The sequence below is a fragment of the Chlamydotis macqueenii genome, chromosome 1 (genome assembly GCF_036417535.1).
Source record: "Chlamydotis macqueenii isolate bChlMac1 chromosome 1, bChlMac1.mat, whole genome shotgun sequence".
Lineage (NCBI taxonomy): Eukaryota > Metazoa > Chordata > Aves > Otidiformes > Otididae > Chlamydotis > Chlamydotis macqueenii.
In genome coordinates, this window is record NC_141556.1 from 24,432,601 (window position 1) to 24,460,375 (window position 27,775).

Sequence of the window (27,775 nt, forward strand, 5' to 3'; positions counted from 1 at the left end):
TTTTGAACATCTCCACAGATGGAGATGAAGAATTTTTAGTTCTGTTCAGTAAAATTATCTTGCATATGTTTTCACATAATGCCATAGTTGGTTTTGAACATATATTTTGTGTATATTAGATGTTTTTGTTTCCTACTGAAGCCAACAGTGACTGGGGAAACATCTGAAATTTTTGGTTATCTTGTTGTCTAAAACCTGCTCTAATTGCATAAACTGGTTATGAGGAAGGGCAGGGAGAGAAAGTCATGAAGAGGCTGAAATCTAGCCTTGGTTTATAATGAACACTTATCTTATCAACCTACTGTTAATAAACTCACTAAAACAATAAAGAGCAAGATTTAATTTTAACTTGGTTTACTGGCCCGCTTTAGCAATGGCTAAAGGTGGTAGTTTGGAAAAATATTAATCAGAGTAAGCTATTTAAAGTCAGATCTATTTTTTGGCAGTTTCTACAGGGAAGTTCATCTACCAGCCAACAGCCATGAAGATTCTTAGCTACCTCCTGGTTTACCGAAGGTTCCTGCTCATTGTCCTCACGCCACTGCTTTTACTTCCACTTCCACTTATCATCAAAACCAAAGTAAGTGACTTGTTTTGAGAGGTATTTTGCACCTGTATGTCAAGCCTGAGATTCCTAGATCTTTTCAAAATCATAGAATCATAGGATGGTTTGGGTTGGAGAGGACCTTGCATGATTTCATGATGTTTGTGTATTTTTTTTGCCAACTCAGAATATTTGCATAGAAATGTAGACAAGACATCAGCTTTAATGAAAGAAAAGATTCTATCTGGTTGCATGAAGTTCTGAATTATATATTTGTTTTCTTGTTCAGGAAATGTATATATCTGCATAAATTTATATCTGCCTCACAGATAGGTTAGAGTTACAGAGCAATATGCTTCACACTGCCTCACATCACAGTTTCAATATTTCACTTTCCTTTCTGAACATTAACAATTTCTGAAATTCTTAATGTGATAGGACATAAGTGAGATGAACATTTACTAGGTGATAAATGAATTGACACTATCAAATTGTTTCATACATAGCACAAGCTTCCTCCCAAAATAAACGCTAGCCATAGCTGACTGGCTTGGATTTAACATTGCTGTTTTCCAGTCAGAGGTTCCCAGAAGCATTTCATTAAGCTATGCCTTTCCCAGTCCAAATGATCTCTGCTGCTGTTGAGTAGTTTAATGCCCTAACCAGTGGCATTAAAAGATCTAAACCATTTTCTTCAAGAGCAGAAATATAAATCAAAGTTACACAAAAGAGGCTTCAAGATTCTAGAAGAAACTAGGCTCACTTAATCTCATTATATTTGACTGTGGCTGCATTTTATGGGCAGCATTGAAGTAAATTCTTCTGAAAAAAAAAAATAAAAACCTCCCTTTTTTTCCAGGAATGTAAATAAAAGACACTCACTAAAATTGCAAGTCTTAAAAACAACTGTTTCCTGTCAGTCTTACACACTGCTTTTTATATTACATGATATCTCTGCCTTATTGACGCTGATGACAGAACTTCATTGATCACAGGAGAGACAAAATTTGACCTGTTATTGACTGTGGGTACTAGAGGTTTAAAGGTTTCTTTGCAGCTTCAGAATGTTTGTGATTTATGTTAATTCATGGTCTGAGAATGCTCCAGAATGACCTAGATGATTAATTGTTCTTGAAGAAAAAGGCAGCTGACTATTTTTCCACCTTTCATAATGGTAGAATTTAAGTAATTTTACTATATTTTAGGAAAAAAAAAAGAACTATTTTACAGACTATGTTTTATATCTTAGTAGGATTACCAATAGCAGACAATAGTTACCCTAAATTCAGGTCCCTTTCAAGTGGGGGGAACCTCTTTACTGACATAGCTGGACTTTCTGCAGTTGTGATTTTTCCCTGTATGATCCACTCATATTTTTATTGGTGCCTTCTGTATTCTAGGAAGCGGAATGTGCATACACGTTGTTTGTAGTTGCCATCTTTTGGCTCACAGAAGCTTTGCCTCTGGCTGTTTCAGCTTTGCTCCCTGCCTTTATGTTCCCGTTGTTTGGTATAATGGAATCCAAGGAGGTAACCCTTTTTTCCTTCTCTATCATATTACGGATTTCGATGATAAACTCTCCAAGGAAAGAACTACATAATGTTGAAACCTGATGGGCTAATCCACGGATTTGCTGAGAGCCAATCACAGTAGGTCTGCCTTAAGATTTGCTTACATGCTTTGTCCTCAGGACTTGTTCATAATTCTTTAACTTTTTTTTTTCTAGATTGTGGTTTGATGCTTAGATGCCAGTTGATGGGAAAATGCTAGATAGATATAAAATATCCTTAATGATACACAAGTGAGATGACACAGTAAAGACCCCATGTGCTAAATACTGAATATATATCTGCATGTCAAAGACAGGACACCACAGATGATCATACTCTGTCTATGTTTAAAGTTGTTCTTTTATCTGTTGGATAGATGACTGAATAAAAGCAACGTTTCATTGGTAATTTAGTTTGTATGTGAGATGTGAATGATGATCTTAGGTTTTTCGTATCATAAGCCTTATTTTTCATTTTGTTTTAACACTATGCACTTTATTGAAGTTACCCCTGCATCATTTGGTTTAAATGAAATTAAGAGTTTCAATGAAATTAACAGTCTAAATTTAAGCTGAAAACCTATCTCAATATTTATTTCAATATATACTTTTACTGATTTTTTTTTTCATTAAACTTCTAACACCAAATACTAATAAAAAGTCATCATTTAGCTAACAAAATATTTTTGTTTCTATTTCAGGTGGCATCTGCTTATTTTAAAGACTTTCATCTGCTGCTGATTGGAGTAATTTGTTTGGCAACGTCAATAGAAAAATGGAATTTCCACAAAAGAGTGGCTTTAAGAATGGTGATGCTGGTGGGTGTCAACCCTGCATGGTATGTATTAAACTATGTCTTGAAGGACAATAATACTTGTGGAAAGCTCTCTATTGCAGAAATAATTGCCCACTGCTTTTCCTTTAGTAGAAATCCAGCCTTTCTTTTCTGCTGACACAAAGTAGATATTTGAAATTATATGATTGATTTGTAGGTGACACTTTATTATTTTGCTGAAATCCTAACTGAAAGTTCCCTGCAGTGATTCTGTTCACAATAAAGATCCTTCTGAACCAAAAATTTGATGAATTTGTGAATAATATAAGGGTCTTGTCTCTTAATGATGATTAGTACGTTACATACATGATGCCTAAAACTGTGCTATTCCACTTCCTAGAATACAGAAGGCACCAATAAAAATATGACTGGATCATACAGGGAAAAATCTGTGCTATGCCTACCATTAATTTGTATTTCAATACTGTTTGCAAAATTCTGGACTCTACTCAAAAATACAAGAAGACTTCAAATACACAGTGAGGAAAAGAAGTCATAAAATTAAAGATGTAGTGGGGAAGGAAAAACACATCAAGCACAATGTCTTTATTTATGTTTTTTCATTTGTCTACCTGTGAAGAAAGTATCAAAGGAATAGGAACATCCCTAGCTGGATAAGGTGATGAGGGACGTGAAATGACACACTCTCTACTTAGTATCAGCATATATCTTATGAAGTTAAAACTCTTTTCTTTGCTTGCTTTACAAGCTTGCAGAAAAGCTTTAGGCCCACAGATTTAACTCTCAACACACCAGTAAGACTGCAGATAAGATCTGCAGAGCAAGTTTGGCTTCAAAGAATACATGATGCTTATGACTCCTTGCGAGGAAGCAGACAGTGACAGGACATAAAAAGTCAGAAACATAGAAACCCCAGGTTTAAAAAATAAGATACCTCTTAGGTGTTCTAAATAATAAAACCTCATGGAAGTGCTGGATTATTTCTATTCCTCAGTGATGTATCTGTCCTAATCTTAAATATCACATGCCTTTTTATTTTTTCCTGCATCTTTTGATTGCTGATAGCTTGCTTTCTTTTTTTGACGTTCTTGTTCAACTGCCTACCATTATCTTTAGCTATATTCTTAAGCTATGCAGGTTTTGTTATTTCAACTTCCCTTTTGTTGATCACTCCTAAATCCTCACCTTTTGGCTGAAATCTTGAAAGGAAGAACACAAGTGGATGGCATGCTGTGCTAAATTCAACAGTGCTGGGGAACTGTGGATGCAGAAACACACAGCCAGCTGCTGAGGATACCTACAGCAACTCCACAGACAGCTTTGTAACCCTCAGAAAACAGTATCCCTCACAACTACCTCAGCTCTGTCATGTTTCCTGATCATGACAAAAGGGTGATAAGATTATGATAAGATGATCTGTGAAAGAGAGTAGCATCCCACCTCCCAGCATCTGCTGCGCGTTAGCCATGCCCACTGCAAAGTGATGCACGCTGTTCTTTGTGCACAGCCCTCCTCCTCCACTAGCAGGAGTCCCCAGCCAGCCTGTGCACACTGGAACTCATCCAGCCCAAGGCAGAGACATCATTGTAGGAGGTTTCTCCAGTAGCGGACATGGAGGATGCAGCAGTTGAAGTAGAATAGCAGGAGTCTTCTGCATTCTTCTGGAGAAACCGGCTTGTATCAGAAATAGCGTGGCCAGCAGGACTGAGGAAGTGATTATCCCTTTGTATTCGGCACTGGTGAGACCACACTTCACATACTGTGTTCAGTTTTGGGCCCCTCACTACAAGAAAGATACTGAGGTGCTAGAGTGTGTCCAAAGAAGAACAACAAAGCTGGTGACTTGTCTAGAGGACAAGTCTTATGAAGAGCAGCTGAGGGAACTGGAGTTGTTTAGCCTGGAGAAAAGGAGGTTGAGGGGAGACCTTGTGGCTCTGTACGACTACCTGAAAGGAGGCTGTAGCAAGGTGGGTATTGGTCTCTTTTCCCCGGTAACAAGCGATAGGACAAGAGGAAATGGCCTCAAGTTGAGGCAGGTTTAGATTGGATATTAGGAAAAATTTCTTCACCCAAAGGGAACAGGCTTCCCAGAGAAGCATTTGAGTCACCATCCCTGGAGGTATTTAAAAGGAGTGTAGACATGGTGCTTAGGGGCATGATTTAGTGGTGGACTTGGCAGTGTTAGGTTAATGATTGGACTTGATGATCTTAAGAGTCCTTTCCAACTTAAATGACTCTACGATTCCATGAGTCTCTAAAGGCCTCCTGTCATTTGAGCTATACAGTCTTGTCTGCAGACTGGCAGGGAAAGGTGAATACATCTATGCAACCTGCAAGAACTAGAATGAATAATAAAACACTGATTGTGCATTATATAGCAAAGAGTGACTTTCCAGTTGAATGTAGATGAAGCTCTCATCCAAGATTCCATGCAGAATATTTTTTAATAACACCACAGGGAAAATAATGCAGAAAAACTGGGCTGAACAGGTATTTAAAAAATAATATTTTATTATTTTAACATCAATTTTAGAGTCACTCATTAGAGTAAACCACACTGTACTAAATGGTCACCTGATGATCAGTCCAACAAATGCTGGAAATTTACGATGAACAGTTTTGAAACACACTAGTGAACGTCTTAATTTGCTTTGCTCTTAAATCCTCTTGTAGGTTGTACTAAGATTATATTTTCCTACAATATGAACATTCATACTTAGTGTGCTTAGCCTGACCAGTGTTTTCTGCATAAATGTTTTTCCTGAAAACAGAATTCTTCCCAACTTCCATCTTAGGACCTAATGAAAAACTGCATAAAGTTAACGAGTTTTATAGTACTGATGACAATTTGTGTTGAATCAGGTCCACCACTTGCATGTCTGCAGATCATTCATCATTACACAATTCAAAGTGCATAGAGAAAAGACAAGGTGACCATAGTGAGAAAAAATCAAGTTTGAAATGTTGCTGTTGTGTGAAATGAAAGACTATGAGAAACATTTTGAGTGGTATTTCTATGTCATAAAATATTGCTTACATTTTTTTTTTTTATAAAAACTTGCCATCATGTGCTGACTAATCTTTATAGTTTTTGTGAAGCTTTTGATCAAGGCTAGGCAAAAAGCTTTACAAATTGCACAAATGAATTCTCAAAAAATGCTGTAACTCCACAGTGCCTACACTCACACATGTTCTCCTACTGTGGTGATGCATGGCAGATGTTTAACGATACTGCCAACATCTTGGGACAAGAAGTCAAGAGGACTACTCTCATTTACAACTCCAAAAGATGCATTAAAAATGACAATGTGGTCTGTATTCTAAAACTACTGTCCAGCTTCACCAGATATCATATGCAATATTTGAGTTTTTTAGTGAAAAACTAGAATGGCTCCAACCACTGCCACAACTCAGTGCACTGCATCAGTGCAATAATGAATTGCACAGGTGCAATTCTTATTTGTAGTAAACTTAGCATAAGCTGTGCCAAGACCAGACTAAGACATTGTAATGACTTTCACTTTCCCATTTAATATCAAATATGACATTTATTGAAGCACAAAGATTCCCCATACCTGTCTTAGAGTTCTGGTTAAGAACTAAGTAAAGTACCACTTACTGAATTGTTAATATTTCTTCCTGTAACACCTGGACTGGTATCTAGAGGACTTACAGCCTAAGTGATAAGTCCAGGGTTTTGACCTAGCTTGTACAATACAAAATAATAGTATTAGCAGTAGAGCCATTTCAACTTTCATTTGAATTAGACATGCATGGGGCACTTTCTTCAAAGAAAGATAATTCAAATACAGTATCATTCTGTAAATAAACACTATTGCTTCTGTTTCAATTTATAATATATTTCATCCTTTAATTATAAATTGTAATCATTTTAGTGAGAAATGTCTTTGTTCAAGATAATTTTAATTAATAAACTTCCTCAGAAGTCAATTACAAGCTTTAAATTTTTGGTGTTTCTTACATTCAACTTTTCTGTTGAAAAAGCTTTCCATTTGTATTAAATAGAGCGTTGATAGAAGTGTTGCTGCAGCAGCCACAGACTCTTCTCTTCTGTTCCAGGCTTACGCTGGGTTTCATGGTTAGCTGTGCTTTCTTGTCAATGTGGCTCAGCAACACCTCTGCTGCTGCCATGGTGATGCCAATTGTAGAGGCTGTAGCTCAACAGATCATCAAAGCTGAAGCAGAAGCTGATGCGCTGGAGATGTCTTACTCAAATGGCACGATCAACCCGGCACTGGAGCTGGACGGTAGGCATACAGGGCAGTTTTTGTCTTTGCCCACCCTCACTCTGCAGTGGGGAAACCACCACACACATAAAATAAAGTTGAATGGCTAGGGAAGTACTAGCATCATTACGTGCTTCATTGTGAGACCTCTCTTGGATTACTGTGTAGGAGGTCTCTCATGCTCACAAAGATAAATTAAAACTGAACAGGTGCAGAATATGGCAGTTAGGAGAGGAGAGGAGAAGCGAAGAGGCTGGCTTGTTTAGCCTAGTAAAATAAAGTCTGAAAAGAAATATGACTACAGGCTATAAATACAAAGGAGGTTAAATATTAGAGAGAGAAAAGTGCTCTTCAGGCTCTAGGGTAATGTTGGGAGAACAAACGAGTCTAAACTGGTTATGTATACAGTTGGATTGTACATTAGGAAGAGATTTCTCATCATTAGGAAATTCAGACTTTGGTGTATAGGAGTCATGAAGGAGTAGCGCACAACTTAGCTGTTTTTAAGATCAGCACTTGTAAATGTATTCATGGGATGATGCAAAGTTGTTGCGTGGAATGGGTCTTGCTGATGGAGCCTTTCCAGTTTTGCTCCCTTAAATTTTTATCTGTCTTTCCATCAATATCTTACAGAAAATGTAGGAGAATGTGAAAGCAGTGACTGGAAAGAGAAAGAAAAACAAGTTAATGGGTAATAGTTATTCATTTACTAAATTCTGTTCTAAGAATTCATCTAAAGAGAATATCTGTTTATTACAATATATACCTTTGTTTTTCCAGATATGACAACAATATGACTAGTACTGTGTGCACAATTGAAAAGGAAAATGAAAAAGAAAAGGAACAGGTACTTAAGGTGTCTTTTTAGTATGCAACTACTGTGTGTAACTTAGTTTTAACCTCTCACTTCTGTATAACACCTAACATGGCACCACTAGCAATGAAGCTAGTTTCATGTGACTAAGATATTTATGTGTGTGGATACACATATACATACAGTTTGCTTATGTAGTTATTTCATTAGTAGTTTTGCACTCCCAGTGTATTTTATACAAGTTAAACCAACTTCACCAGTGAACAAGCTCTGTATACCAGGTCTATATGTATCAGTATATACAAAGGACATTCCTATGTAGAGATTGAGATAGGCCAGGCAAAGGACTTCAGTATTTAACTCTCCCTTCTTTTCCTTTGCATGAATAATTGTAGTACCACTGTAACAGCAAACCAAGCCATGATGCATATGGCTATATTGCCTGCAAATTGTCTGGCTGTTCTGGGACATCCTTGAATATTATTCTTGTGCTTGATGATGAGCCCTTCTTATATATCAATTGGTGTACATTCTTTCTAAACAGAACCTACCACCTGCCGAAACAGAGAGAAAAAGCAGACAGAAGAAATACAGTGGGATTTTCAAAGTGATGTGCTTATGTGTTGCTTATTCTGCTACCATTGGAGGGCTGACCACAATCACAGGAACATCAACTAATCTTATTTTTGCTGAACACTTCAACACGTAAGAGACTATATTAAATTATTTGCGTTCTTCTTAATCCAGAATTTTAACTGTTCTTTCCCAAGTTCTCACATACATGGCTCCTCTAAAATGCATTAGAAACCCTACTCTTTGATTTGATAGTATTTTATTCTATTGCTTTATTTTTTGTTATTTATTGTTAACAAGATAAAATGAAATTGCGTGGTTGTATTTGCCTTATGCTGGGAAAAGCTATAAGTGATCACCCAACACATGCAAAAAGATGACCATTCTTTGGTTAAGTAGTACTTTTGGAATAGCTGCATGGAAATGGATGGGCTTATCTGAGGAGGAAGACACTATTTAGCATGAATATGACAGACACTATCTTGCCTTAAATGACAGTTACTCATTTCTAAGTACTGCAGGAGCTAAGTTCAGGTCTGCTTAGCAAAGAGCATCAGGAGACTTTCAGGAGGCTATGCTTAGTGCATTGTTGAAATGAGGAATTCAGGTCTGTTAGCCAAAAAAAAAAAAGCAAATCATTTCAAACCAGTCTGAAACTTTGCATTCAGTGGAACACTGTGTTTTGAGGTTATTCAAAACATTCTTTAATATTCCTTTTCTCTTCTAAGTAGAACTACTTTGAAAAGAAAATCAGTAGATTTCATTTGAAAGCTTTTGAAAAACCAATAGTTCTTGCTGATCTTTTATTCTGCAAACTGCTCATTGCAAGAAATATTCCTATCTAATTTTAAAATAGGACAAAATAAAACATAATCATTTTATTACCCTCTGCTCCCTAATCTATATTGCAGATGACAACATGGTGAAAGACCACTTATTGATAGATTTTCTTCCAACCTGTGTTCCGTGAATGGGTGATATTTGCCTTCTGCAGGCTGCTAAAGAGGACTGAAGTGGTGCAGTGTGTAAACCAGCCTGTGCTAAGAGAAGGTCTGGTGCAGATAGCAACAGTGGCAACAGTTTGGAAGTTATAAGAGTGCCCGTTACTGGGCCCAAAGAACTACCCAGGGCAGACTGTGGCATTATATGTCCTTCAGACTTAAACTTTTAGATGTATAAGCATTTCTGGTTCAAGCAGGCTTCACACTCAGGAGCCTAGAAGAATCCAAGATTGATTATTAGGGGTAAGAACTGTTCTTGTTCGTTTCCTTGCAGTTGTAGGAAACTTGAAGAAAACTGACTTGCAGATGGTTTTTCAGTTTGTCTTAGCTGTTAACAAACTCTTCAAGAATGCATAAGCAGATTGCTGTTCTCTCCGTGGGTCTTCACCCTCTGCTAGGAGCATGGGCTGTACATGGAGCATTGCATGTGTGATCCAGTTTTAAACTCCACTGGCATTTCGTTTAATCTTTACACAACCACTAGCCTAATCCTTCGGTTAAGATGAATCTATTGCTTAACTGCAAATATTTTTGTCTTTAACTGTCTTGCTTCCCTTCTTCTTAGAGGCCTCATTTGTATTTATGCCTTGTCTGAAGTAGGAGTTGATCTGTTAGCATGAGTTGGACACATTTGCAGTCTACCATCATGTACCATAAGCATCTGAAGGAAGGAGAATTCAGCCAAAGAGCTGTATGTAGCATATTCCTGGGTTTCCCACTTGGTGACAAAAGACTTAAAATAGCACTGCAAAATTCCATGTTCCTCATATCTTCCCAATCTTAGTATTAAATAAGCTGGAATTAGTGTTTACTGTTCTCTCCGTCCTTCCTTTTCTTTTGTCACATGCAGAGGAAACCAGTGTATCTGTGATAGCACTGAAGCCTGTCTGTTGCTGCGAATCTTTAACCTGCTGTTGATTTAGGACAAACAATTACGCTGTGTTCCCAGGGCAGAAGCATCTCTGCCAGTGACACCAACTTCCATAAGGGTTCCTTTTCAAGACAGATTTGTTACTGATCCTCTCAGTGTCACTCTATTCATTCTTTAACTGTATGTAAAGAGACACTACAATATAGTGTCTAGAATATAGAGAACTTGGAATAAAAAAAAAAAAAAGAAAAAGAAAGTATTGGCTAAACACATTGAGAAGATGTGTAGCCAGCTAGTAGGCCCAGCATTAGACTGCTCACCACGGCCCATAAGATACCCAGAAGCCTTTACTGGCCAGGGAGGCATCAATGAAGATGAAATGGTTTGGTCCTCACTGCTCCCTAGAACAGATCCTTAGTGATGCAAAGTCTCTTTCTTCTGACTCTATTTTTTTTTTCCTTTAGTATTTTATCCCTTTCTATATTGCTGTTTTTCCTCTGGAATCCTTCAGGCTTGAAGATCCTTGCAGATCCCTGCGTTAGTTATCTCACACCTGCAGTTTTACCTATCTAATCTTACACAGCTCTGCTATGGAGACTTTCTCACAGGTCTTTCCAAAACAAAGCAGTTTCTTCAGCACTGCAAGCCAAGGTTCGCAACTGGGCCATATTAGAGCAGGGCCATGGATCCTAGGAGCTGCACCCTAGGATGAGGGGAAGGCTGTAGAGAGGTTAGAGAGAGAAAGGGTTATCAGAAAACACTGGGTCAGAGAAAGAACTAAGTTCTCCCATGCTTGAGGAAGAGTAACTCCTAGAATGAAACCTTTGGTTCTCCAGCCAGGCTCACTCACAGTTTGCTCCATTTCCTGAATCCTGTTCTGGTTACTGACTTTGATCTTCCAACATGAAGAATCAAACTCTGCCAACATTACATTATTTTCAACCAAAGCAATTTTATAAACTTCATTAAAGGAATAATCTTATTTGGATTTGTTATATGAAACAAATTTTTTGGCATTTGTAGTGTTTGACTGGAAAGACTTTATTGTGGTTGGCACTGAATCACTGTAAAATAAAGATTATTAAAATTAATCACACTTTTTCATTTTCCAAAGAAAATAAGTCTGAAAAATAAATAGGACAGGATGTGCCCTGTCCATCCTTGCCTCAGGCAAGACTTGTAGGAGATAATCCAACAATAGCAGATAATCCAACCAGCACTGTATAGTATATAATTTTTAAAATAATTTAAATTATCAGTCTAACTGAAGAATATTTACTCTGAAGAGGAAGAATAGCTAACTTTAATATTAAGATTACTAGAAATAGTTACAGATATATTCAGCCCTGCACAAACATACTGTTAAATCTGACCACAATCAATTAACATTTTATAATGGAATTGACTCTTCCGTATAAATTTTTCAAGAGCTTGTTTTGTTGCTCAATAAGGAATTGTCACATATAATTGAGGAAAGAAGATCATAAACACTTTAACAAGTGATGAAATTATATATCATTGCTATGCTGATGTCAGTTTTTTCTTATCTTGTTATGTATCTTGGAATATGTACATTCAAAAATTGATGTGGCTAATCAGGTAAAAAATCTAAATAGCCATGTAATAAAAAAATATATTTAATAGCCTTTTCTTATTCCAGTTTCACTGCCTCACCACTATATACAGTTGCAATTTAGAGCATCACCTCAAGAAAGGCAGGAGTTTTGGTTCAGTCCCTGCTGGCACTTTAATTGCAATATATGTAAGCATTGTAATAAATATAGATCAATTCTAAAATTTGCACAATACTTGAGAAAGCATTTATAATAAGCATTTACTGCCTCAAAGACCTATGTGACCATCAGAATTTGAATTGGAAATAGTCATTACAGCCTGTCTAGACTTTGTGATTTCCTTGCCATCTGATTTTTGCATAAAGGAGGAAGGCTGTTCAAGGAGACTAGACTTTTCTCACTTTTAGCATTAAAAACTGTCTCAGTAGAGCTGGAAAAGGTCAAAGGAAGAATAACTTCTTTTCATAAAGTAAATTAAAAAACAAGATCCCTTTACCTAGCATTTTTGCCTATTTGGCATGTATCTCATTCAAACTTAAATTAATTTATTTCAGAAAACCAAAGCCTATTTCTCCTTTTCTTAAATGCACTTGGCAGGGAGAGTTCTGGTTGAATGGCCCAGATCTGTAAACAGTAGATTAAGACAGCCTCAGAGACAAGATGACTGGAGAGACAATCCACCTAACAAACGAACATTCCTGCCTTACCTGGAAATCAGTAATAATTTTGTTTCTAATAAGTTTTGAATCTCTTATGGAACCTTAAATAATGCAAGTCTCAGCAGTCGTCTCCAGTGTTGTCTTCTAAGTTCATTGGAGCTTGTTCATTTGAGTATCGTTTCTTGTGCTGAAGTCTCCTCTCAAAGAATAGCTTTTCTTCAAGTTCTTTCTTTGTAGTCTGAATGGTCCTTAATGCTGTGAGTGGCCCTTCCTTGACTCCTGAACTCAGGTTAGACTCACCTAGATTGGTGTTAGATCCCCAGACCTGTTGCTGATCCAATGCTCAAAAAAGTAGCACAGCTAGTCCCCGTAGTGGTCATGATGATTGCGGACAGGATGAGAGGGTGAGGGGAGAGGACACCAGAAGCCAGCTCATGCTGAAGTCAACCGCCAGCCAAAAGCACTCTCTTGCAACAGGGCTTTCTGGCATGTCTCACAAGTCTTCATTCCTTTGCAAAGCTCAACTGAATGGTGTTTTACTTTCATTCAGACGTTACCCAGCTTGCCAGTGCATCAATTTTGGATCCTGGTTTATCCTTTCCATCCCCATCACAGTCGTTATTCTGGTGCTCTCCTGGGTCTGGCTCCAGTGGCTTTTCCTTGGATTTGAGTAAGTAAATGTCATAATCAATAAATAAAGGTTAATATAAGAAATATTTTGTACCAGGAGTAAATATTGCATCTAAGTTTAACAGGCTTAATAGGAAGATAATGCAGCAACAGCGATTTTTTACATCCTTGATTAGCATAGCTGAGTCTCTGGATGCAACAAAAATTTTCTAAAATAAGGATCCTTGAGCGCTTAGCCCAAAGTAAAATGTCCATCTCAGAAACGATTATACCCATTCCTTTAAAATAAATTCACATCATAATTGAATAGTGCATGTATGCAAGACAGAAGAATACTGAAATTTTATACATTTTGGTCTAAGACTGGAAGATTTGTAGTCAGGGTGTTGCTTTTCACTGGAGTCAGGGATTGGCTTGAATACTTGAGCAAAATCTGTCTTATAAACTGGATGACTATATTTGTAAATGTGAAGTAAAAAAACTTCCACTTTTCCAAAATGTATATGTAGTGGTATGGTAGGGGTTTTTTTTTCCCCTCAGAGCTTGTGCTTTTAAGGTTTTGGAGAGGATAACACTTACTTTGGCCTCATTCTTCAAAGTCTTGTTCTCCAAGAGTTTACTAACAACTGCAGAGGTAACAATGGGGACAGCTGTCTTCCACAATTACATGGAATGGTACGGCACAGGAGATGAAGAGTGAGACTGTCCACTCTTAAGCAGACTTAAACTCATCCTGCACTTACCACTCCATATATGAACATTTATTGTTTCCGTTTTCTCAGTTGTTTCTATAATATTCTTCTTAACATTATGTAAGGGTGTTATCCAAGAATGAAAACCTCACTGGTACCTAGTAGTCTGCTGATCAGTATGCAGGCTGCTCATGCGATACAAACTTTTTCATTACAAAACAAAGTAAAGCAAAGTCATAGATGACTTTCATTAAATAGCCATGTTATGTATTTGATTATTTCAATTAGTTCCCATGATTAAAGTTTCATCCTTCCTGGGCAAATGAGCTAGTCAATAACAGGACACATTTTGTTGCTCTCTCTGTCAATCTCCCATTGGGCTTTGTCAATTAATTCGCATATGCTCAGTTTGGTGTGTGATAATTAAATGGGAGATACTGCAATATAAAGTGAGAATTTTACTTTTGTAAAGTGCTATTGATACCCAGAAAGGTTGGACTTTTTTTTTCTTCTGCATGCACTGTTAATTCATTTTTCAATATTGCTGATTTACATTCCAGTTTTAAAAATATGTTCAAGTGTGGTAAGAAGAAAACAGCTAGAGAACTGGCCTCAGCACAGGTGATTCAGGAGGAGTACAAGAAGCTTGGATCAATGAGGTATGTCAAAATATAAGTCTGCAAACAAGAGCGAGTACATCCAAGTGCAGATTCAGGAAAATGTATAACCCATTCTGCTTCTGCTCTAGCTACCCAGAAATAGTTACACTTGTCTTGTTCATTCTAATGACCCTGCTGTGGTTCACCAGAGAGCCTGGCTTCATCCCAGGATGGTCTTCACTCTTCCCAAAGTAAGTAATCTTTTTGATAAACCAACAAGAACTGTACTGTGTCATACAGCATACCTTCTTTTCTTCTCAATTAAAAAAAAAAAATTCAATACTTTGGAAATATTCCAGGATGAAGTTGTTGAAAACCTTTGTAGTGTACACAGAATAGGTAAACTCCAGCAACTTCATAGATGTATGTGTGCAATATCTGAAATGTGCTAAACCCAGTACAGGATAAAATAAAGTGCCTCCTAAAAGGAACTGCATCTATTTTTTAGACTTGATCCACTGAGGGAGAATGTATAATGACTGAAGCTACAATATCCTACTTCCTCATCAAATCTACAGTTTCAAGAATAAATCTTTGGTTAGAATTTTTTGATCTAGTGCCCTTAGTGACAGCCACACTTGCATGCATACAGACCAACATCCCCTGCTTTGACAGCTCTAATTAATGATTTAAATTACTATCTGTTCATACATAACTCTCTCAACATCACAGTTCAACTAACAACCAAAAATCCAGGAACTATTATGTTTTTTTGCCTCATGCTGAAGCTTGGTTTTCAGTCCCTTCCCCACAATCACCTGGGCTTTTTTCCCTAAGGAATTGGACGCTCTTGCAAGAACTTATAATACTGTGATCTCTCTTGTTCTCTTGCTGTAATTACTGTAATTTCAGTTCTGTGATAAAGGTCTGAGTTTCGCTCTGGAGTACTAGGAAGTAGTTGCAGGAGTGGGAGGAGCAGGACTTTGTGCTGTTTAGGCCCTTCTGGATTTAACATTTATTACTGGATGGATCAAAGGCCAGTGCTGGGCTTGAATGGTAATTTTCCATTTTGTTTTCCTGTGTGTCTGTCATAAATGACATGTGAATATGCATTCATCATGCCTCCTCTCTTTGATTCATACACACACACACAATCCTCTGCCAGAAAGTCTGATCGGGAATATTACAAGAAAAAAAAATTGTAGCCCTTTGAAGATTTAAAGTGCAAAGCAAAATTATTTTGTGTAAAAAAAAAAATAGCATTTCAAAGTGCAATAAAAAATAGGATTGTTTTAAAATTGTTTTTTCATGATCCAAAAAATTGCAAGAGAACATTTTTTTTCTCTTATAACAACAGCAGAGCTGATTATCATTGTCTTATATGAAACACTGTATTCTTGAAGGGGTTTTGGAGTGTTGACCTAATCAAGCAATCAGTCAGCTAAGCAATCAGGCCAGCTTTGTTTCTCTTTCTTCATATTAACATTCAGTGCTTATCGAGCACTGTTTAACAAGACACATCTGATAGTGAAAAACAGACATTGTAAACAACCTTTCAGATTTGGGACTTATGGCTCAAATTGATTATTTCAGTCCAGAGATCCCCATTTTCCTATTTGAAGTTGTGTTTTTACTGTTGACTGAGGATTTTGTTCACTGGCAAGAAAAGGCAGAATATTATAAGTGTGATTACAGGTTCTGCATGGGGATGCTACTTTTTGAGTGCCCTCTAACGTTTTCCTTGGAAAGAAATGCAAGCACATGTCATGTCACATTAGACTGAATCATGTTACTATTTCAGTGAGGTAACCTGAAGAGAAACAAAGCTTGTATTACTGCCTAACAAAACCTTTGAAGAGAAAGAAAGCATTTCCTACTCTTCAGACCTTGCCTATTACTAGATAGCTTTACTTTATCGATCAATTGCATTAATTGGCATAAAACCAGGAAATTGGTTTTTTTACTTTTCCGAGCAACAGAAAACTCCTCAGCCAAGACATGAGTGGGGCAAGGAGCCAGCACAAGTACAGCTGGGAGCAGTAGTGAGCCATCTTCTTTAAAGAAAATAAAGGAGCCATCAGGAAAAAGAACTCAAAACTCAAGCACTGCGTTTCTGTCAGTGGTTACATTGCACACATTACCGTGATGTGCAAGAGGCTTCTAGCACTGCATGAATCTGCGGCTCACATCTCTTATGCACGTGTGTTCCCTAATGCCTCCGCATACAAAGTCGTCCAGTTTTTTCCACTTAAGTATACTGATAGGCATGTGCACAACTTCCTTAAGTTCATGTTACAGGAAACAACAGCAAGGAAATATTCTCCACCCTTAGAAATCTGATTTCTTATCAGAAACCTGGCAGTACTTATTTTGCACAGGACCTTACCCCACAGTCTCAAGGCAGCCTCAGGGAAGTTCTGTCATCTGCACAGATGAGCTTTGTCCTTAGGAAAAGCTGCAAAGTCAGAGCTCTAAGTAACCTTGAGACCCTCTATGGCCCATGAGTGGGTCCTATAGGTACAATTCAGACCACTCCCAGGGTCTTAAACCAGACAGCACCGCCAGTTCATTTATTCTAACATACTGAAGATCAGAAGAGCTACATTGTTCTCTGTGTTAAGCCCAGTACAGTTTTATTTTATTAGAACATGAATTCCCAGAAAGAAACCAGGCTTGATTTCATGGTAGCAAAGCACAGGTTCCTCGGATTTTGGAATTTACCACTTTCCTTGATAGTCTGTCTGTCCTGGTGCGTAATCATTTCTGTTGCCAAAGTAAACAAGACAAACTCGTACCTTGTTTTCTGTCTGAATATAGCTTCCAGTCACCTGCTTTTGTCTTTCCCTGCTGGATTAAAAACGTTTCTATGATAAGTGCCTTAAGAATATAGGTGTCCGGTTTAATGATATCACATGATAACCTTCATTTTGACAAACTAAATGGCACACTCAGGGTTTTTCTTCAAGAAACAAATTCTCACCACACTCACCACCCATGTTCATGTTCTTAGCCCCTTGTGCTCATTCTCACAAGTTACTGAGTGCCCTTTTAAAATACAGACACTGATTTTTTTGAAATCTCAGCAGAAATATTTGTATTTAAATACGATACCCCCACGCTTTTTAAGGGCTACTTTTTGACCCACATTTGTGCTGTATCAGAATTGAATAGAACTCATTTCTAAACAGCATTATCAGATGCTTTTCAAATATACATTACCTTTACCAGTTAATTTTTGTTAAGAAAATTTTGTAACTCTATTAAAGACTAATCCTTTCCTGTCCTGCTCGGAGTCCCTGTTACCTCCCTCTGGAGGCAGACAGCAGGATGTTTTAATAACTGTTGTATAATAGTACAGAGAGAAGCACAGAGTAAAAACGCCTGTTTCCTCCCCAGCTGTTGACAGCACAGGATCACACATCATTGCTGTTACAGCAGTTTCCTTCCATGTCCTGGCCTGATTCCAGGCTGTAGGGTATTATCTGCAATTAGAGGAGTTTCAAGTTGGCCTTTGGCCAGGGCTTTATGAACGTCATAAGAAACAGAAAGTTCAACACTGGGCTGCAGCTGATTACAGCTGATGTATGCATCATAGGCTTCCCTCATGCTTGCCTCAGTGTATTCTTCCTTTTTTCTGCATGGTTTATTCCTTTCTTTACTGCCAATACAAGGCCACTATGTACTTTTGTCCACAGTCCTGTTCTCTACACTGATCTCAGTTGGAGTTATTGTGAGATTTCCCTAACCAACAGCTTTTTTGCTTCTTTATAGGACAATTAGATTTGCAGTGATACAAAAAAAGGTAGATGTATATGCAATTGTATTACCACTTGGCTAAATGGACTTTGAAAAATGGCTGTCTCAAAATTGCGAAAAAATTTTGAAAAGCTTGTTTGGCATGGTGCCACGTGTCTCTTCATAACAGTATGACTAACAGTAGGATGTTGTTTGTGTCCCATGTAGGTTTTCTGAGAATGGTTTTTTGCATCAGGGATACTAAGTTTTTGTGAGTAAAAAATTGCGCCTCTTTAGTTCAACGAGGCGAAGTGCAAAGTCCTGCACCTGGGGAGGAACAACCCCAGGGAGCAGCAGCACACGCTGGGGGCCACATCGTTGGAACGTGGCTTGGTGGAAAAGGACCCGGGGGTCCTGATGGGCACGAAGTTGAACATAAGCCAGCAATGTGGCCTTGCAGCAAAGAAGGCAAATGGTGTCCTGGGCTGTGTTAGGAGGAGCGTTGCCAGCAGGTCAAGGGAGGTGATCCTTCCCCTCTGCTCATCACTAATGGGGCCGTACCTGGAGTGCTGCATCCAGTTCTGGGCTTCTCAGTACAAGGCATGGATGTACTGGAGAGAGTCCAACAAAGGGCCACAAATATGATTAAGGGACTGGAGCATCTCCCCTACGAGGAGGGGCTGAGACACCTGGGACTGTTCAGCCTGGAGAAGGCAAAGCTGCAGAGGCATCTTGTCAATGTTTAAAAATACCTTGAAGGGTGCAAAAAAAATGGAGCCAGGCTCTTCTCAGTGGTGTCCAGTGACAGTACAAGAGGCAATGGGCACAAACTGAAATATAGGGGGTTTCTCCTGAACATCGGGAAACACTTTTTACCTGTGAAGGTGATTGAGCACTGGCATAGGTTGCCCAGAGAGGCTGTGGACTCTCCATCCTTGGAGATATTCAAAAGCTGCCTGGACATGGTTATGGGCAACTGGGTCTGGGTAACTATGCTTGAGAAGGGGGGGGTTGGACCAGGTGACCTCCAGAGGTCCTTTCCAACCTCAAATACTCTGTGAAGAAACAGCTACCTAGAAGAAAGTGGCAGCATGAATTGCTTCTGTATCTAAATTTTGCCTTCCTTCAAAACACCTAGCAGAGTGCAGGATAGAATCCTAGAGGAAGAGATTCTCTGCTCTTGAGACCCAGTGCATCCAGTCCTAGGCTAAATGTGATATTTAGGCAGAATCCTCTGCCTTAAGAAACCGTAACAAAATAATAACTTGGTTTTTTTAAAAAGTCTTTCCTGTGCTAGCAGACAATAGGAAGCAGGAGACAAAATATATTACAGAACCACTTCAACTTCTGGCAGCTTCACTCTGTGACAGTATTAGCTAAAACTGCTGATTGTGGTGTCAGTGTGCTATGCATATAAAGATTTTTTGAACCTCACCATGTTAAAGCAAAGGGATCTACCAGATTATATGTTTGTAACATGTAACTGGGAGATGATTTTTCCCTTTCAGTGAAAAGCTCTGGTTTAGTATAAAAACTTAAGCTGCAGGGAAGATCTGCTGGGAAGTTATGCTTGGACCTACTGTAGCTGCGTATGCAGAAATGTATATGGTGTGAGGCTGCAAGGACAAATATATTGGTATATTGGTTCAGGAAAACTTACCAAAGAACTTACAGAAAATAGAAAAAAAAAGTAACAAAGCTAAAGAAAATGTTGGTTTTAACTTTTTTTTAGCAGAGTGATCATCTTGACTGAAATAAGACAGACTGGGATATGTCACCACCAGACAGTGTGTGACAGAATCAGAAGGATGTGTCAAAATGGCTTTAGAGCTCAGCTTTGCTCTTTACCTGAACTTGGGGCTGCTCTGTACAAGTTACAAGGATATTGGATCAGTTTAAGAAACACTAGTGCAAGCAGTTCTCAGGTTTTGGAAATGACCAAAATAAACATGGCTCTTGTGTCTATGGCCCTAGTAGTGACAGCCATAGGAGGATGATAATAAAGCTCTGCTGCCTTCTCTTAGCCACAGAACCATCCTCCTTTGTGGTGCATCCTATGCACAGTGCTCTTAAGGCCTGCTGGATTGAATATACTACAGAGCATGTTACAGTTATTAAATTTATCATTGAACTGTGAAAATTAGTTGTTTAAGCATCAGTTGTGTCCAAACAGTCACCTTCCCCAGCTTATTTCTGTGTGATAAAATAACACACGCTTTCTCAAGATGCTTATTTATGAATTTAGGGGGCTTGTATCTAATATTTCTACAGATGTGGTGAATTGACCTTTGGCTGCCAGATGCCCACTCAGTCACTCTCTCACTCCCCAGTAGGACAAGGGAGAAAATAAGGTCAAAAAGTTCATAGGTCGACAAAAAGACAGTGAGATTCCTTATCAATTACTATCATGGGCCAAACAGACTCGATTTGGGGAAAATTAATTTAATTTAATTGACAATGAAAAATACAGTTGGATGGTGAGAAACGAAGACAAAAACTAAAACACCATTCCCCCACCCCCTTTCTTCCCAGGCTCAACTTCACTCCTTCATTCCTGCCTCCTCTACCTCTTTCCATTGCACCAAGCAGAGCAGAAGTGGGGAATGGGGGGTTGTGGTCAGTCCATAACAGCTCCTTTCTGCCGCTCCACCCTCATCTTCACTCTTTTCCCCCACTCTTCCTGACTATACATATTTATGTGTTTTTTTCTTGTTAACTTCTCCTTAGGTATAAAGGCTATGCTACGGATTCAACAACTGCCTTACTGATAGGCCTCCTGTTCTTTATTATTCCAGCAAAAACATTGTCCAGGACTTCAAATGGAGAAAACAGTTGAGTATATTTTGATGTGGCTTTTACTACAATAAGGTATCTAAGATGCACCCATAAATACAATTTACTGCATTTGTTAGAGAAATGTTGTTAAATGCTAATGTTACAATCTTAATGCAGGATCTTACTGGGATATAAAGCATCCCTGGCCTGGAAGTCAGTGACAGTAGTTAAGCAGGAGGTAGCACTGTGCAGGAACCTGCTACCTGCAGCCCACCACCGCCAATGGAAACCCCCTTTCCATTGACTGCAATGGGCTTTGAACGGGCCTGCACAGGGCATGGTTGGGTTCATTTTCTGCAAATGTTACTGCTTATTGAAGGTACCCTATAAAATTAGACATGGTAAATGAGTCCATTCTCATTTAATTTTTCCCCTTCAGAACGGAATTTACCCTGACTGAAGTATACCTCTGGCTTGTCCTCTTTATACATTCAGTTCTGCTGCTGAAATCAATGAGATCTAGCGGTTCGAAGAGAATGCAAGATCAGAACCTAAATGAGTCTAAGTGAAACAGCATTTGCTCAGCAATCTGTCTGAGCAGTGTAGTTTTACTGAGTAAATTAAACTTATTGATATCCCATAGCTATCTTCCACATAGGGAAGGAGGGGAGAGGGGTCAGTGCTCCACTGATGGAAACCGTTGTAGGTCTGTTGTCTTCAGGCTGTGACAGTTTTCACCAGCTAAGGATCTGTTGCAGAAAGTGCAAGTTGTTCATGTCAAAGACTTTCTTCATGTTATAATGATGAGATTTTGTGTATGAGTATTTCCCAAGTACTTCCTCAAGATGTTTTTCAGTATGTTTTTTAAATGTTGATGGGGGCTGTTTGTTTGATTTTTTAATTTTTTAATTTTTTTTTTCTCTAGCTGCTTTTGGTTACACTCCACTGATTACTTGGAAGGAATTTCAGTCATGCATGCCGTGGGAAATAGCTATTCTTGTTGGTGGTGGGTTTGCACTGGCAGATGGCTGTGAGGTAATTTATAGACAATACTGAACAATTAGCATGACCCACATCAGAAGCAACTCAGACATACAGTGAATTCACAGTTATCCTCTTGTTTTAGCAATTTATTCTGTAGCAATACTGTATAAAATAAATGAGACAAATATTCAAGATGTTCAGAAAGCAAGGTTACAAAAAAGAAGTTTGTTTTGTCTTCAAAGACTATGCACAATGATTATTACCGTTTGTTATTTAATTTAAACCTGATGGCAGTAGGAGTTGTACAAACATACTGTTTCCAAAGTCTGAGGGTTAATGTCCCATGCCACAGAGGCACCTCCAATGTGGAGCCTTGCTGGCTACTCCAGTAAACAGAGCAGGTTTGGGCCCAGACTCTAGTTATGAAGCCTGATAGATGCATATTAGAGTTTTCTGATCATAACTCCTCTAAACATTTCAGAGCTGCAAATACATATAAATGGAATATAGTTTGCATGGGTTCCTATAGGACACCACTGAACTAGAAAAATGTGCTTAAAATCATGCGGTAGAATATGGAAAATGTTTCAGATTTTTTTCTCTTTTATACAAATAGTTCACAATTAGCAGATGAGTAAATTCCTGTTCTATACCATTTATTAAATTTTCTTTTCAGCTATTTGTACAATGTAATAATGTTATTATATTCCTTATGCAGGTTTCAAAACTTTCTGAGTGGGTAGCAAGTAAATTGTCCCCTCTAGGATCATTACCCTTGTGGCTGGTCATCCTGATATCATGCCTTATTGTCACTTCAGTAACAGAAGTGGCCAGCAATCCAGCTACCATTACGATATTTTTGCCCATACTATCTCCTTTGGTGAGTATAACGCAGGTTGTTTTTAAGCAGAATCTGCTCTGTCATCCATGTAAGAATACAGTTGCTCAAAGAAGTAGTTTTAGAAAGTCTTCATAAGATATGTCCTGTTTTTTTTTTTTTTATTTTATTTTTGCTGTGCTGTGCTGTGTTGTACATTGGATGCTTGGTTGTTTTGGAGCTTTCTTACAAATGTGCTGAAAATTCAGTACAATTAGGTAAAAGTTCAACACTCATAAATCAACGCTGTTGTTCCTATTTGCAAACAGTTGAAACACTTAAACAGGACAGCTCTCTTGGTGTTTCTTCAGCAAAAATGGTTAACATTGCACATTTCAAGCTGTCACCAAAGAGAACAGAGGGCTAATAAATGTGCTTTATGTGTAACTCTCATTTCTTCTCTCCTTAGCTCAATTGTGTCCTTTCTTATCATCTTTACCAAAACACCCAGTTCTTTCTTCTTCTTCAAAACTTACTGATCATCTTCTAGTCTGTAGATTTTTCTCTTGGCTAGCACATACTAATGCCCCTTCCCTCTCTTCCAAAGAAACCTCATTCCACACTTCATTGAATCCTTCCAATGCATTATATACAAATTTAACTTTATCATATCTCTTGCAGTGCTTTGCTTTTAGTGCTTGTGCAGTGGCCACTCTCTGCAATAGTCTCATTTTATGGAATCAATTACAATTAGAAAACATTAGGTGTGAATTTAAAGTTCAGTAGCTATTCCATATTAGAATCACCTTTTCTCCTCTGAAGCATTCCCAGATACAATCTAAAAATGAATTATCAGAAAAGGTTATTTCTCACTATTTAAACTGGCAGTTCTGTTCACAGTTCACTTGTGTTAATATAATACAATTCTATTTATGTATTTCATTTGGCCAGTGTGTCCCTTGACAGCCATTGTCTCTCTTTTATTTTACAATAGGCTGAAGCCATTCATGTGAACCCACTTTTCATTTTGATACCTGCTACCTTGTGTACTTCCTTTGCATTTCTGCTCCCTGTAGCAAACCCAGCCAACGCCATTGTATTTTCATATGGTCACTTAACTGTTATGGACATGGTGAGTTTTAAGTAAAACTCCCTAAAGGAGATTTTTAGCATTTTAAAAACTTTCTTCCATGTCTTGATATGATTTTCTGCTTTCTTTTTCCTCTCTTCAGGTGAAAGCTGGTTTGGGCATTAACATCATCGGAGTTGCCGTAGTTATGCTTGCAATTATGACATGGATAGTGCCGATATTCGATCTCTATACTTACCCAAGTTGGGCACCAAATATTCCTTCTATAAATAGCACTGGGTTGTAAAAAAAAATCAACAAAACCTGGGGATTGTTTTGAATTGGTTTTGTTTCTTTTCTTTTCCACTAATATGTGGTGGGTCACTTAAAATGCTTTTTGTCACCGCAGCAGTAGGGATCCACGTTAATGTAAATGTCATACTTCACAGTCCCGGAGACTGATGATCCAGTTTGAGAGTCTAATCAGGAGGAGTGCTAGACTTTCTAAATATCATCAAGTTAGATCAAGTTTCTAATCTAGTTCAGCTAGGCTGAATTTTTATATCTTCATGTTATGAAGGAAAAAATAAATGCACATAGCCATTATTACTGGCAGTTTGCCCCCATTCTCAGGGTAATGAAATAATGAGATTTATATTTTATTATTTCAAATACCTTTTATTACTATTACTTTGGTGATATTTGGGGTTTGTCCAAGAACATACTGGTTATCTGTTTTCTAGATTCAAACATTGTTTGAAATGGTGTTGATCACGAACAAAAGATCAGGCAGGGCATTGTCTTGAACACATAGTTTACAGATCCGTCAAAAATGTACAGAAAATGGAGAAGAGCAGCACGACCACTTACACAGCACTTTATCTCTTAAGCACCTTGTAATTTGGAAGGAGAATATATACTTAAGCATATGTTCAGTCTACGTCCTTCCAGGACCTCTCTGAAACATGTTGTTGTTTAGTAGTTTTCTGGATAGACATATATAGATAGATCTGAGTTGATCTATATGAATAGAGACTAAATTATCATCATACCTCTCTGCCAAAAGTAGAGATATATCCCCTTGATGAAGGAAAGCACAAGACAGAGTGTTGAAGATGTGATGCTCAATCCATCAGTCAAGACTACAGCGCATCTTCACGAGGAGGCTCATGATCTCTACGGGACAGGTGGCAGTTTAAGGTTTCTAGACTGTGTTAATATTGTAAACACAAAACAATGCAACATAGTCAGAATGGAAGTTTGGAGTTCAAAGATATCTTCAAATAATGATGTTTTATATGGTTGTTACATGTTTCTCACTGTGAGGACTACAGGATTGTTCTTTTCACCTGTTGGGAAGATCTGTGACAATTTGTAAAGAGCATTTAGTTAGTATTTTGAATCAAAGCTGCATGTATTTAGCTTGAGTTATCCCTTGGGGCACCTCTATGATGGCTGTAAACCTTAATCTGTCTTTTACAGATACTGTAAATTGTCCATTTTTCCTAAAAACAACACCACCAAAAAAGCGCTTTTGTTTTTTGATTAGATGGTTTACATCTATTTTTGATAGTGCATATTTAGACTAGAGATGTCAGTCATGACTTCTATAATGCCAGAACACAGTGTATAGGATTGTTATATATGTAGTTTGCTTCCATCAGCTACCGGTTGCAGATTCAGCTGCAATGTTATTAAAGCAGCACCTTTTCTTAACAATGTTTTTGTGTAAATAATTACTATCTGTACTTGCTACCACACTTTTCAGCCTGTCTGAGGCTGCTGTCTCTTTAGGATGGCTACCTCCCTTTTCTTTTTTCTGTTTTGTATTTTTTATACAGTGCTTGGTAAAACAGGGCTATGTCCATGACTATGCCAACTGGGAGCTGCCACTATACGAACAACGTTAACTGATCCCCTGTAGTAATGATTACAATTACAGAGATGCAACACCTGGCTAAATGAAGCCTCTAAATTATCAGGTACTAGAGGCAAATGTTTATGCGAGTAGCTAATCCAAGACATGGGTCTTGGATTGTATCATACAGTGTCTTCTCAGAAGAATGTGCAACATAGAAACAAGGAGCTCATGGTTTATGTAGACCTCTGGTCCTGCAGACATAAAGAGGAGAACCAGACAAGAGCCTGCTCTTACTGCAAGGTTCCCAGGTATCACCTTTCCAATTCTGTCAGTAATTTCCAGATTATTCAAGAACAGTGGAAACAGTGAATCATAGAATATTTCAAGCGGAAGAGACCTCAGAAGACCATCTCATCCAATCTCTTGCTTAAAGCAAAGTTAGCATTAATTCAGACCAGGTTTCTCAGGGATTTGTCTAGTCACATCTTGAAAATTCCCAAGACGTACACTGCACAACTTCCCTGGGTAATGTTCTCCAGTGCTTTACTATCCTTGTAGTGAAATGTTTTGTCTTTAAACAGGTGAACAAACATATATTCATTTGAGTGGAACAGACTAATTTTTCTTCCTTTTATTTGGGATAGATTTTTTCCTATCCCAAATTCCATAGTTTTTCCTATGTGGAAAACTGTTTTTTTTTTTTATTTTTTAATGAAACACCAAAGAGGGAGGCAGTCCTCTTTGTGGCCTTATGTTCACCACTCCCAGTGGACGTGATATTTTCAGTCTCCACTGCTCTGCAAAGAATCACCGGTATTATAACCATGAGGCAATTCTTGTTCAGCCAGAGGAAATCTCTTAACCAGTTATGAGCTGCCCCCCAGTTCTATTAATGTTCCCAATACAGAACTGCCTGGGGTAACCTCAGTCTTGAATATGACATTGAGGTCTACAGAGGTCCATGAATGCACTGCTCTGTGAAGTCATGCCTTGACACCTGCATTCTCTCTTCAAGTTGCCTGTCTTCATGGAAGAAAATAATCATTTTGCACCATTTAAGAGAGCTCTTCAGAAGTTGTAAACTGTAGTACATGATACAGTCTTCAGTGTAAGCTGAAGCTCAGTTTGTGCCGGATGATTTGCAGCTGGTAATTTGCTTTACTTTTTGGCTTATTCATAGGGTCATAGATAATATGATAAGAAAGGCCCATTGTGTCTGAACTCCCACATAACGCAGTGGACAGAATTTCCCTAAACTATGTTTTCAGGACAGATAGTGTGATAAAGTATCTTAGTAAACAAGAAAGAAAATTCACATCGTTTAATGAAGGATGCACTTTTAAAAAATATTTTCACTGCAGTCTGTGTATGCAGAGAATAATATGCAAAGAGAGAAGGGAGGGACTTGTAAAGTAAAGAAAGTTAGTCATCTGTTGGGCCACATGTATTTATAAGTTATCAAAATTAAATGCAGAATTACAAATAAACTGACTTTCAGTGACCAGCATCTTAACTGTCATAATGTGACAAATTAGTGACAAAAATGAAACAATCAAGTATGAGGTTTTTGAGAGACTGTATCCTGTAAGTAAACCAGTCAGGAATAAAGAGTTGAGAGTAGTGGGAACATAGGCTTTCACCAGGATATTTTTTTCCCTTGTTTTACTAGAAGTTTAAGGAATGGCTCAGACACAATCTTTGAGCAGAGTGGTTATTATTGCTAATTTATTTTTAAAGCTTTTACGAATCTTTTAAGTCAAAAAGACTTAAAAGTCTTTTAAGACTTTAAAAGACTGCAGTGCAGAGGTTAATATTGCTAGAACTTCCTCACCTGAGAACACCGAAATGGAGGAAGATGACCATTTCAAAATGGCTGCCTCCCTGGGTGCCCAGTGGGTGGGCTGAGCTCTGACTGCAGGCACAGGGCACCATGCTGACTGCCAGTAGAAAACGTGCTCTTAGTATGCCACCGTTATATTCATCGC

The 27,775-nt window shown here is 38.1% G+C and overlaps 1 protein-coding gene across 2 annotated transcripts; it reads left to right on the top strand.

The window, feature by feature from the left end:
* Nucleotides 1-481: 481 nt before the first annotated feature.
* Nucleotides 482-24,236, top strand: SLC13A1 (solute carrier family 13 member 1). Of its 2 annotated transcripts, none has more exons than XM_086739992.1 (15): nucleotides 482-580; nucleotides 1,945-2,073; nucleotides 2,795-2,931; nucleotides 6,970-7,157; nucleotides 7,770-7,827; nucleotides 7,917-7,992; nucleotides 8,495-8,655; nucleotides 13,179-13,298; nucleotides 14,511-14,609; nucleotides 14,699-14,800; nucleotides 21,012-21,115; nucleotides 21,985-22,094; nucleotides 22,762-22,923; nucleotides 23,855-23,992; nucleotides 24,093-24,236. In XM_086739992.1, exons 1-15 carry the CDS (start codon nucleotides 482-484, stop codon nucleotides 24,234-24,236), a joined length of 1,827 nt encoding a protein of 608 aa, XP_086596118.1. The 2 variants fall into 2 exon arrangements, with proteins under 2 accessions (XP_086596118.1, XP_086596119.1); XM_086739993.1 differs by having other exon boundaries at nucleotides 7,917-7,983.
* Nucleotides 24,237-27,775: the final 3,539 nt, after the last annotated feature.

Coding starts and splice junctions, on each gene's coding strand:
- SLC13A1 (XM_086739992.1), top strand. CDS start 482: ATGAAGATTCTTAGCTACCTCCTGGTTTACCGAAGGTTCCTGCTCATT. Junction 13,299..14,510: donor TGGCTTTTCCTTGGATTTGA/GTAAGTAAATGT, acceptor TTTACATTCCAG/TTTTAAAAATATGTTCAAGT. Junction 22,924..23,854: donor TGCCCATACTATCTCCTTTG/GTGAGTATAACG, acceptor ATTTTACAATAG/GCTGAAGCCATTCATGTGAA.